This window comes from Rhopilema esculentum, chromosome 10, assembly GCF_057945365.1.
Source record: "Rhopilema esculentum isolate cy_ngs chromosome 10, ASM5794536v1, whole genome shotgun sequence".
Lineage (NCBI taxonomy): Eukaryota > Metazoa > Cnidaria > Scyphozoa > Rhizostomeae > Rhizostomatidae > Rhopilema > Rhopilema esculentum.
The window spans coordinates 4,636,004-4,648,320 of NC_142824.1; the positions used below are offsets into that span (position 1 = coordinate 4,636,004).

General features: G+C 35.8%; 1 protein-coding gene across 4 annotated transcripts in view; it reads left to right on the forward strand.

Annotated features, from left to right (window-relative positions):
- The window catches only part of LOC135690424 (synaptotagmin-14), a 34,155-nt gene that overhangs the window by 17,058 nt on the left and 4,780 nt on the right, over nt 1-12,317 (forward strand). The window contains exons 1-3 of one of the 4 annotated variants that reach the window (XM_065208002.2): nt 87-447; nt 8,303-9,147; nt 10,042-10,255. In XM_065208002.2, the coding sequence (XP_065064074.1) occupies nt 402-447; nt 8,303-9,147; nt 10,042-10,255 (1,105 nt within the window). In that variant the 5' untranslated portion in view covers nt 87-401. Of the gene's footprint in view, nt 1-86; nt 448-3,095; nt 4,701-8,302; nt 9,148-10,041; nt 10,256-12,317 lie in introns of those variants that run through there. The other 3 variants (XM_065207988.2, XM_065208009.2, XM_065207993.2) reach the window with 3 other exon arrangements.

Below are 12,317 nucleotides of genomic sequence, written 5' to 3' on the forward strand. Positions count from 1 at the left end.
TGGCACTCTCGGATTATTTTTCACAACTTAAGAAAGTCAATCAGTCAATTGTATTGGAAGCTGTATATATGAGCAGGTGCATGCTATGAGTAATAAAGCCGCCCTCATTCCAACATCTGCTGTGCAAGAATTTGTGCTGCGGTAGAGTCGATAATCAGCACCCACAACAATGCCCTTCTCTACACATATTTCGCTGAAGGCTTCAATAACAGATAATCTACTTGCCTGAACATACTTTTAGAGTTAATTTACTAGCATGGAAGATTCTATCAAGTTCAAAGCTTAGTTTCTGTTGCGTTTTGATGCGGAGTATTCTGATATTGATAATGAATCTGATCGAATTCAATACACGAACGGAAATAACAGGAAACAAGGGCACCTGGGCTTTAGTGAAATAGAGGATGCAAACTTCAACACAGATAACTGCTCAAGCTGCTTCTCCCGCAGGTATGAGGAACTTACTTGATACTTAAACAGTAAAAGACAAGGCATCGGCAGCGCTATGATTCAGAAATTCAGTCATTGCCAAAGATATATTTCATTAATAACGTTGCATTCCCAATCTTGGAAATCTCGCCCAGTGTATTTCTTTTTGCTAGAGTTCTTGGTGATTTTTCTTATGGCAACGATATCCTTGAAGTAAATGTGATTTATTTTAGTAAACGTTACCGATTGCTTCTGTTGAATAGCTACAAATGCTTTCAGGCCTACGTTATTGCTAGCTCGTTGAATAGGGATAATTAGTGGGAGCGGCTCTTCGATGTGTCTGCAGTGATAAAACACTACATCAGGAGCTTGCTTTTCTGACTTCCATCTTTCGATATTGCAATGACATCGCCTTATCTCTGGGATATTTGTCAGTTCGACTACCCTTTCGGATTCCGTGAAAACTGATTCCATGTTTGATTCCCGAAGTAAATTTCTGCTTTTGATAAACTAACAAGGCCCTAATCGCAAAAAAATTATTTTAGAAAATAGGACTTGTTATATGATATACAAAATTTCATAAAGTTTTTAAACATTTCATCATTTTATTATCATAAGTTCATCTCATATCAAGTATCGAACAGGCAATGAGCTTCCATATTTCTCTTTTGTACTAAGGTCTTTATACCAAATCGCGGTCACAAAGTTTTAAATTATTCAAGAGAGACTTCTCATGAAGTCTACACAAAACACATTGTGAGTCATGATGAACATTAAAATCATTTTCTGCTATAAGGCTGGGGCGGTTTTAGCATACAAACTCCTATTCTACTTGCTGATGTAGATGAGGCGTTTTTCATGTAGCATTTGCTGTTGTACCTACCTACAAATGCTACCTACCTATAATTGGCTTCAAAGTTTCCTTAAATGTCACAGAAACAGTAGAAAAGTCCTGGACATATTAGAAACAGCTGAATAGTGTACTCGCTTACACTGATGGGTACATTTAGAGCTGCCTTAAAATTCCATCTTTAGAACACGCTTCTTTCATAACTATATAATAACTTTATGGTGTCCTAAAAAAAGAGTTTTTAATGTTGAGCCTAAATATATTATGAACTATTCTCAAACGACACCACGTGTAAATTCCCTTAGAAAATGAAATATGAGGGAAGTGTTGCATGGCTAAGACATATTCAAAACATGAATTCTGCTGTTCCATTACTATAAATTCAACTATAGGCCTACCCAGATAATTTATACCAATTAGGCTAATTGCGTTTATTTGTAACAAGACAAACCCGCTATTACTCAAAATAATTTCATTTATCTACGCTGTTTTTACTCTGCAGTTTTAGCACCATGTATTATTATCATAAATAAATAACAAGGTACAATACCAAACGGTCGTGGCATTCAGAAAAGTTTACAGAAGCAAAAAAATTTATTACTTCAAATTCCATTTATTTCCTAGTTTATAATAACAATGCGATTTCTGCTGAGTTCCATTTGCCATTGCATTTAACCATAAATTGTTGTGAAATTATCTGTCTGTGACGGTAACGGGAGATATATATTTACTTGAGGCTACACCTATCTTCTTTATGAACAAATTTCTTCATTGCTATTTCTTATACTCCTTTAAAACAAGCTTTCCTTTTGGCTTCAGGAACAAGAAATTCCATTTGCTTTGTCTATCCTTATACAAATAAAACAAATATCTTGCTAGAAGACTAAACATTTTCAGCCATGAAATATAAAGCATTTCATTTGAATGCAAAGCCAGCGTCTCAGACAATCTGCTTTACGTCCAAGTTTGTAGAAAAACAGCTGCAACATTACGATCCTTCTAGATATAACAATAGTCTGAGCCACTCCACAAATCGAATATAAGGCATGGATTTCCTCACTAGATCAGGCTTCTTCGAGATATCACGATAAAAGTGACACATACATCTGAGCATTGGCACGAGTTTGGTTGCACACAGTTTATGTGAGCAGAAATATGGTGCAGATAATAATGTACTCAAATGGAATCAACTCTCGACGGAAATTGGCACTGGCTCTCGCGCACGATTTGTTCTTTGTTCTGGATAAAGATTTTGATGAGTTTATGCTACACCCAACCACCCCCTCCCAACACACTCGAATTATTTTTTGCTTTTATGTATGGAAAGAAAGTACTATAAAACTTGGTAATAAATATAAGGGATAACTGTTCTCGATGCCATGTTAGAATTTTTAGCGAGGAAAGCTGCTGTGATAAAAATTATATAATGCAGTAAGGTACCGTCCTTAAAAGACTGTGACATAAGAATCTTCAATTTGATTATGCTGAATAAGACAACTCTATACAAAAGACTCGTGCAATTATTATTTTAAGATGTTATACATTTATATCACCTGATTGTTTGTGTAGTCCAAAATGCAAAATGACAAACGCATTACTTCGTCGTTAAAATAAATTTCTAAAAACTCAAAAAATTTAAAGATTGTTTGTTTTGAATTGTGCGCAAGAAAAGGTTTTTTGCAATGTTGACAGATAGTGTCGAATCCACGTTGCTAATTCTGTGGTATATAAAAAGGCAGTCTGGTTGTTTACCTCCTGAAAAAAGGTTTATATGCATCTTAAGTGTTTTTGGCAGCATCTTCCTCAATGCTTGGAGGTAGCAAAAACCTGTAATAGGACGAGTCTCGGTTGAAAACTCATTGAGAATGTTGTCAGAACTATCCTCGGTTCTATCACGTTTTGCTACGTTTTACAATGTTTGCTTAAATAACTTAATCGAACAGCAAAGGGGCAAATCAAACAGAAAATCGGGGAGAGATTCTTTCTTCTCTAGTTTCTCTACTTTTACACTGCATCCCTCCTCTGTTTGTCTTGACTTTTTAAAGCCTCTTATACCCAGAGGACCAATTCAGCCTCTCGCCTTGTCTTTAGGATTGCTTCAGCCATTTTCAACACAATAATCTCAAACATTAGGGCAGTATTTGTTAGTTATCTGCTCTCAACGCATCCCAAAAGGACAGGGAATGTATTGAACTTTCAACAGCTTTTAATGTGAATCAAAGCAAACCCATATCACGTGTAAATAAATCCTAGGAATACACAATGCTCTGATTGGCTCATATTAGCCATTACAATACACTATTGTTTCTCATTCAATATGTATGCATTTTGTTCGAATTTCTTCAGCTAATATAAACGCATCCTTTCAGTTTCTGCTTGATCAGTAGTCTGCCATCGAAGACCCTAGCGACCGGCCTAATACCTTGACACAAGCAAAAAGTACTAGTTTGTTTAAAAACAAGAGATTTTTTTACAAAGCCAATGATAATATGCGATAAGACATTGGTTTCAATATAACCAGCCTGCATGCAGATTGCTCGTTTGTATAGAATAATAACCTGTCTTCGTAAAACTGCAATATGATATGAAACTTTAAATGCAGTTTAACGTCTTTCTTAGCTAGAGATAATGGATAAATTCTTTTTTTGCAGCATCGAGCGTCATGCTAAGTTCAGCGTCAAAAATAATAAAATATGCAAGAAGAGAATTAGTTGGGTTCCCTTAAGAAGAAAATTGTTTTCCTAAATTTGCACTGTTCATATCAAAGCTCTCAAGTAATGTCTAAGAGTGCGTTGGATGAAGGAATTGTAACAAACATCTCTTGAAAGGAAGTATTTAAACACATCTGCAGCAAAGTAAGCTACATCAGCACGACAATGAGTGTGCAGCCATAATGTCTGCATCATATTCTTTCTCCCTGCAAAAAACCTGCTGTAAAAACATCTGCGCCTGGAGCAGAGCGCACGCGCTCATATTCTGTCGAAATAAACATAGCAAACTTTTAGGCCAATTCAATTTTATCTTTTTAATAATCTTCCTGGTTTTCATTGCTCTAAGACAATATTGTATAGATTTATAGAGCTTTTTTTCTGACCAAACTATTCTAATATGTAACTGATAATCAAAAGAAATTTTTACGGTGAGGCTGGTTTGTTGATGGCCTGCTCTGGAAAAATGTAGACAGGTGTCTTTGAGGCTGATATTTATAATGATTATGTTGATACGATGGCCTGCATGTTGGTTGGCTCTTCCAATCACTAATCTTGCTTCAATAGTAGTCGGTAAAAGGTTACGTTAGGCCTTTTGGTGTTTCCTCAAGGACTGAAGAATACAATTATGCACTATTTCCAACCATCCTGCGTATAGTAAATCACAGTCAGTGCAAAGAAGACCGAAATCTACGTTCCTCATGCAATGGCCTCTTGTAAGTGTGTCTAGATCCTTTTCGTTGCTGTTCTAGTTAGGACTACGTTTCGTTGCTGTTTATCCAGTTGATTGTAACACGTAGGGAAAAGGCACTAAATCATTATTGGCAACGATAAAGATTCGTTCTACTTGAGTGTCATCGTGTCCCTAAACGATTACTTCCTTTGATGGAAGAAGCAAGTGTTTAGAGAATCAACAGGTAGCTTGAATACTTATTTTATGGAGATGCAACTTTGAAAGCTTCAACATTCTTCCACATTTGTACTGCCTATACTATTATCAATTTCAAAGTAAGAAAGGCTAAAAACGCTAGTCTCTGCAATCAAATGACTTATTTAAAACAGTGCATGTTCTCGTAATCGCAGACGAGTACGATTGAGAATTCAGAAGGAAAAGCTGGAATTTAAATAGTTTATTTGCATCAAAATAGGCCTTGCCAATTCAAAAGAAAGTCGTTTTGCTAAATGTTCTAACACATTCCTTGGCTTCCAAATAATGAACAGATTTTCATTCAGGTGCTAATATTTTTGCTGATTTTGGATATCTTAGGTTGATTAAAGTATAAATTAAATAGCGTGTGTTTAATCTTGTTATTTAAATATAGGTTTAATATGAAAATCTGTTGACATGAAATTCAAAGGTCTTTTTATCTAGGTTTGACAGATCTTTTCTTCTAAGAGAGCTTATAGTTTTACAATAGACAGATAATGTCTAAAGAGTTTGACAGTTAACTATATTTTCATTGATATACGAGTATTTTTAAAGTTTCATCATGTACAAGTTTTAAGTAATAATTTAGTAAGATATTGAAGCTAAAAATGTTGAAGGCAAAACATCTAAAAATTGATTTAATTTTAGTCTGATTAAGAACTTTAGTCGAATTTCCTACCTGAATGTTTATTAAAACGAAAGCTATGAAAAATTCTAGCCTTTCGTTGTTGTTATCAGAAAAACCTGAAATATTTAGGCCATGCAAAGGCAGGTTAAATCTTTGGCGCTAAAAGACGGAAAGCTTTTGTAGATGAAAGGATCAAGGGGTTCTGCTGCTTCATTCAAAAAATAATTTATGTTTTACTTCTGCAAACAAACATCGCTAAATCCAGAAAACATGCAATATACAAGAAAGATTGTTTACCAAAGATGATGTTTACTTTTGAATGTGAAACATGCTCAAACTGAAAGAATCTTGTTGGTTTAGCAAACATACAAAGAATTTCTTTTCAGTAAGTAAACAAACTTGGCGCTTATGTTTTTCTCACCCTCTATGAAGATCTAAAAATATTCAAAAATCTTCAAAAGGCTAATGAAGGCTCATTGGAGGCCAGAATGTTTCCCTTTTGCAATAGCTTTAGGAGAAAGTTATCTTAAATAGTTATTCATTTTGTAATAAAGCATGTTATTTTCTCAATAAAAATTTTAATCTGTATGTATTTGTGGCGAGTATCGAATAAAAATTGGCAAAGAGGCGGGCACCTGTAGAAATGAAACATGTAAGGCAATATAGAATTCAAATATTGAAACTTAAGAAACTTGTTGGCTTCTTTAGCCTGATATACCAAAGATGTCCAACAGAGCAGCATGTATTTTAACGATCTTGCATCTTTTTTAATGGCACGACATGAAGCTTCTAGTAGACTGAACAACTGACAACCAAAGAAATCTTAGCATCATCTGCAAAATTTTTCAAAAGTATTTGCAAGTTAATTTTGTGAGATACTGTCTTGCAAAACTGTATGATATCTTTTTCTCTAAAGTAATGCTTTTGTTGAGAAATGCAGTGCGCAAAAAAGTTAACTAGGAAATTTTTGCTGACGATATAGATGTCCTGGAACTTTTCATCGTGGTAAAGAGGTATGCTGAAAATGGCGATGTAATCGAATTTCACTAAACAGAGAATCTCAAGCTTATTTTGCAAAAAAGGATAACAATATTACCAGAGTAATGTTAAGGAACATGATAAATTTGCTATCTACACATTTAACCTATATTTAAGACATCAGACTACCAGTATTGAGTTTTTATTCCTTATTTGTTGTGCAACACATTTTTATTGCGAGGATGCATAAAAATCTTTGATATGTCTATTGTATTTAAACAATGGCATCCGTTCTACTTGCAGAAACTGAACAACACCTGCTTACACACTTACTTCACCTTTGCTATTAATCTTTTTCTGTCAAAATATGAGATCAAGTTCTTAAAGTATTGTTGTCTTACTTAACCAAAGTAAACAATTGCTGGCGCGTTTACAGGATTCTTCTCGGAGAAAATCCCTAGAACAAAGTCTAAGTTAACAAGGAACTTGATTATTGTGTAACGGATCCGGCTTTACTCTGGAAAGGGACTGAAATAGATGTCTGTGAATGATTTTCTTCAACTCAATACCCAATGTCTGAAAGCATCGGATTTAAATTTGAAATAGTTAAATCCATACCACAATCATAGTCCAGAAAATCAAACGGATTCACGGCTGTAGCCCATGAATGACATGAATGCATAGCTTGAAAAGTGTGTATCCGCGGAATTAATTCTTGTGCTTGAACTATTCTTATCTCTTGACAAAGCATAAAGACCAAAACTAGCTGATTCTACCATATACCATATGAGCATAGAAATTCCATTTCTAAGAAACTTTTATTCAAAAGACAAGGACAAATAGGGTAAACATTCATCCGGTGAGAGGTTTTCTTATCTCTGACAAATCTTTTATTTGAAAAGAACGTAGAAAGTTTCAATTTAAAAAATTATGACACCCAAAAGAAGATTTCTCAAACCTATTTATACGGAAAGTTATCTTCAGTTATCCATTAGTACACCCATTCGTTCAGTTACCAGTAAAGCGCTTTATTGACAATTTCTTTCTTTTTAAAAATTGATATGAGAGTACAGTAGAGAATCTCCAACTAGAAAATGCACTTGATACTAATACAAATGCAAATTGTTCCAACAAGGCATTGACATATTGGCTTTGTCTCCAGGGATGGCGCCAGAAAAGAAATGCTGGGGGGCTGTAATGTCAGAGTGCCGACAGTGAGTGAACCACCAACAAAGATCTAATAAAACACCATTTCCGCTGTGGTAATTCTAGTTCAAAAAATGAAAAGAATTGAAAAAGAATCAAACAATGAAAAAAATCACGAAGTGGAAGTTATGAAAGCGCCGACATTGTTAAAAATTGGGGGCTCAATGAATTTTTGGGGGGGCTCCTGCCCCCCAAGCACCCCCGGTGGCGCCATCCCTGTTTGTTTCTGTAAGAGCTTCATGTTGATAGATGAATTTGATATCAAAATGCCTCTCTGAGAATTATTCTAAATTATTATGGAGAATTGATTGAATATATGAAGACAAAGCTAGATACAGTTTATACGTGTGAACATTTCTAAAGGGCGTGGCCACAATTGTCACGTGTGTAACCGGGAATGGTGTTTCGGCCTTTAATTTCTAATGTTGAATTCATAATAAATAATAAATATTTTCAAACACTTTCACAAAATAAATATCCTATATTTTGGGGGCATTGAGCTTTGCAACTCCCTCTACAATATTCCTCGATTTCTTCATAATTAATTATTTATATCTTGTTTCTTCTGTTCTTTTTAGTTCCCGTGCCAGCCATCGTATTCCTTTGTGTTCTGGTTGGTTGTATAGTCATATTATGCATCGTCTACCAACTGCTGAAGAGAGACATGTGTTGCAAGTTCGATATAGGAACAGAGGAGACACAAAAGACCCCACAAAAGAATGGCTACATGGAACTTACACAGGAATTCTACCCCGAGGAAACAGAATTTGCCACTACGGATGATGAGTACTTGGGAAGAATGTCTTCGAAGGAGCTCAGCCGCAGAAGTAGTAGAAGAAGTAGCTATGACATTAACAGTCGATCTGACGGCGAACTTGCGCTTGGTGACAGTGCTTCAAATTATGGATACGGCCACCATACTGCATCTGAAAGCGAGCTTTCTCCACAGCCAACACGTAAGATCATCTCGGCAACAGGTGAGCCAATTGATATCCGAATAAGTGGTCCTGATGAACAAGACTTCATGTCTCAAGCTGGGAAGCTTTTACTTGAAATCCACTATTTCGCTACGACATCGAAATTAAATGTGACAGTTATCCGTGCGGCAGAAATTCCTTCAAGGGCAAGAGGAGGAGCATCAACAGTCCAAGTTCGCCTCGTGCTGCTGCCTCTCAAACGCTTGCGCTTTAAAACAAAAGTGAGACCAGCCTCGAACCCAGTATTCAATGAGACATTCTCTTTTCACAACGTCGATCATGGCTCTCTTAGCCAATCAACTCTCAGAATTCGCATGTACGGCCACGAAAGAGCAAGCAAAGATAGGCTGATTGGTGAAATCGAGGTTCCACTTTCTGATTCTGACCTTGCTGGCTTATCAAACGAGGAACCGATGTGGAAAACACTGAAACCAAGAGGGCTAACGGTAAGCCAACAAGAGCTATTTGCCAAAGATTGCATTGATAAATGTTGTAAAAATAATTTCATTGACACATCTATGCATAATAGCATCTGCATTTTCATACACCAGCAATTCGTTAGGTTGGAAGCAAACTGATCAATCTTTTCCTTTAAGCAGCCTTCCTGTTTACGTTACATGATGATATTACAGATACCTTACCAAATACTTTACTATTGTTTTCAGCTCAAAACGTTGGAATAAAAAAATTAGAGAAAATGGAATGAGGTTGATAACAACCCCAGTAACAATGATAGCTGTTCCTAGCTGTTTCTGTAATGATTGAAAAAGATCGATACTCGACCATCAAATAGTAATAATCAAGAATGCAGATTTGAGGCCAACTTGATCTAATAATTTGCTCGAGTTTTGGATGTGCCCAATGGCGTTGATAGAGGAAGTTCAGAGAGGGCGGAAAACCCCCCTGTAATACTAGACGCCTATTTTGCTGGAAAACTTTTGATCTTGTCAGAAATGTAACATAGTTGTTTATCTTTTATCTAAGTGTTACATTTTGAGAGGAAAAATTTTAAAGCTTCAAATATCAATTTCTTTCGTTGTTCTGAATTAGATAAGCAATTTTCTCATTTAGGCATGGTACTTGAAAATGCCTTTCAGAGAGAAGAAGTCCAGAAAATCTTCAAGTAGCATGATTTGGGACACTTGAAAATGAATAAATGATTAAAGTTTACCTGCTGTTTTTACTGTTCTAATGTGGTTAAACTTTGTCCAAACTTACGAAAAAATGGGTCGAAATTCAAATGCAAAAATTTTTTGTGCTAACAGTATCTATCAATGTGCGGTTTATCATATTAACTGCACAAACCATTCATTCATTAAAGTTTCACTCTATTTTTCAAGAGTGCTGATTCCCTGTATGACCTCACTGACACATCCAGCCTGCAAAGCTTTGGTTCAGCAACTGGATTTGGCTCAAGCTCATCAATCACTTTGGCGCATGGGGGCTCCCCGGAACTACTCGTTTCACTTTGCTATACATCGCTGACTGGACGTCTTACTGTTGAAGTCCTGAAAGCCAGCAATCTGAGAAACTTCCAAATGCAAAGAGCACCAGGTATATTATGCAGCTTGTTACATGAGATTTGTTTGCTACTAATCTAAAGTCTATGCTAACTAGCTATGATAGGCATCTAAGGGTAAGTCATGGCTAATTCTCTCTCATCATTAGTCCTTATGATATCATCAACATACAATCTTATCTTTAATATTAAAGCATTGAAAGTGGAAAGTGTCACTGCAAACTTTAATATCACTTCCTTTACATCATCTAACTGCCTTGTAACGCATTGCTTGTCAAGGCATCAAAATCCTCCTACGCTAAGAAATTGTCAAGGCAATTTAAGCCTTCTTCAAAAATGCTCAATGTACAATTCTGCTTCTTGATCCAAAATTCTAGGTGGATCCTAACATTTTCGTTGAGTCGAGGCAACAATTTATTGGACATGAGCACTCGAATAAAAATGCCGTCGTTAGTTTGGCTGTATTATTGCCGATAAGCAAATTCTATAAACCATTTCTAGACAACATTAACAATGAGGGCAAGGGAAATTGTTTAGAAAGCTGGCCTTTAACATAGCTAGTGGTTGAACGTAGAGTTTGTATTTCAGCGAGGCTGTGAAAAGTATTCTTGTAGTTAGGATGAGCTACGGCAAAGCAAGTTGTGATACCGAAATACTAGTATGTATGAATGCAAGCAAGAGAATTGATATAACAGCAAGAGTTTTTTATTGACAAGACGATTACAAACCACGTAATCGCATAGAAACGGATAAGCAGTTCAACCAAAGTAAGACAGCTCAATTTCTGTGCACCTGCTAATGTCGGGATATTTTCAGCTTTCGTATAAAGGTGTCTGAAAAACGCATTGTTCTCGATAGCAAGGTTTTTCCATCTTTACTTTAGCATAATTTGTAGCATTCATTTAATCAAACCGTCATAGTTTTGCTTAAAATGGGATTGAAGAGGTATTTTTGGCTGTAAAAAGGGTATATGGTAGATTGACTGGCAAAATTTTTGTAGGTTTTCACAGGATTTGTAGAGAAAGACAAATAAACTGTGGATCCATAAAGAAGGAGGGTGGGGGGGGGGGGGAGATGAATCATTGGGTAGCACACACGTTTGTTTTGTGATATATTGTGTAGAAAAGTTCTAAGATAAAATAACTGCCATCTGTTGCCATAGTTCTATCAAAAATTATGATCGGCTGCCGATGTCTTGCCCTTGCATTTTAGCAGTGCTATCTTTTGGGAATGGCTTTTTAAATTGAATATCTAAAGAAATATATTGATTTCTATGCGAGAAAAGCATGATCATATTCGCTAGTAGATTCACTTTGCTGTCATGTTTCGGATTTTCACCGAAAATGTGTCAATTACGTCTTTCATTAAGTAATTCAAACCATATTTAGACACGAAGTTATCTCACAGCGGCTTAGAACTGCAGGTCTACAAAGCAAGTAAAGGGAGGCTTTGCTACAAAATTTCATGCGAGACTAAGCCCTTTTGAGAACTCATTGACTCGTTAAGATACCAATTTCCATAATCCCAATGCTACTACCAATCTTTTTTGTCAAGGTAACACAATCTGCAAATTATGAATAGTGTCACAAAAACACTTCAGCTTATAAACGGCATCCCTGAAAATACTTCTGAGCTTGGTTCTTTCCTATTTTGGAATTAGCAGTGTGACAGTCCGAAAGGATGTCCAAAATTTTATTCAATGTAGCCTCTCTTCCCTGCAATATCAACGTCAGTAATGATTGAGACTTTGTATGACCCTAACGCCTATATAAATTCTAATAATTCAAGTGTTTCCATGTCTAATCGTTCACTAACCCTATGACATTTCATTTTTTCAAGTAATTCAATTTTTACATTGATTGTGTAAATACTTGATATAAAAACATTGAGTTGCATGGGATGCTTGAAAATAATTCAATTGAGCTTTCGATTCAAGAACCCCCTGCTTAATCTATTTGGGTAATTCGAATAAAAGGAAGAAATTTTACAATAGTAACATTCAGAATACTACCTAAAGGGTAAACTAGAACTAAGGAGAGTATAAAAATAATAAAGACAACACAGAGCTCGTTCATTAAGTTGTAGGAAACGAACGAG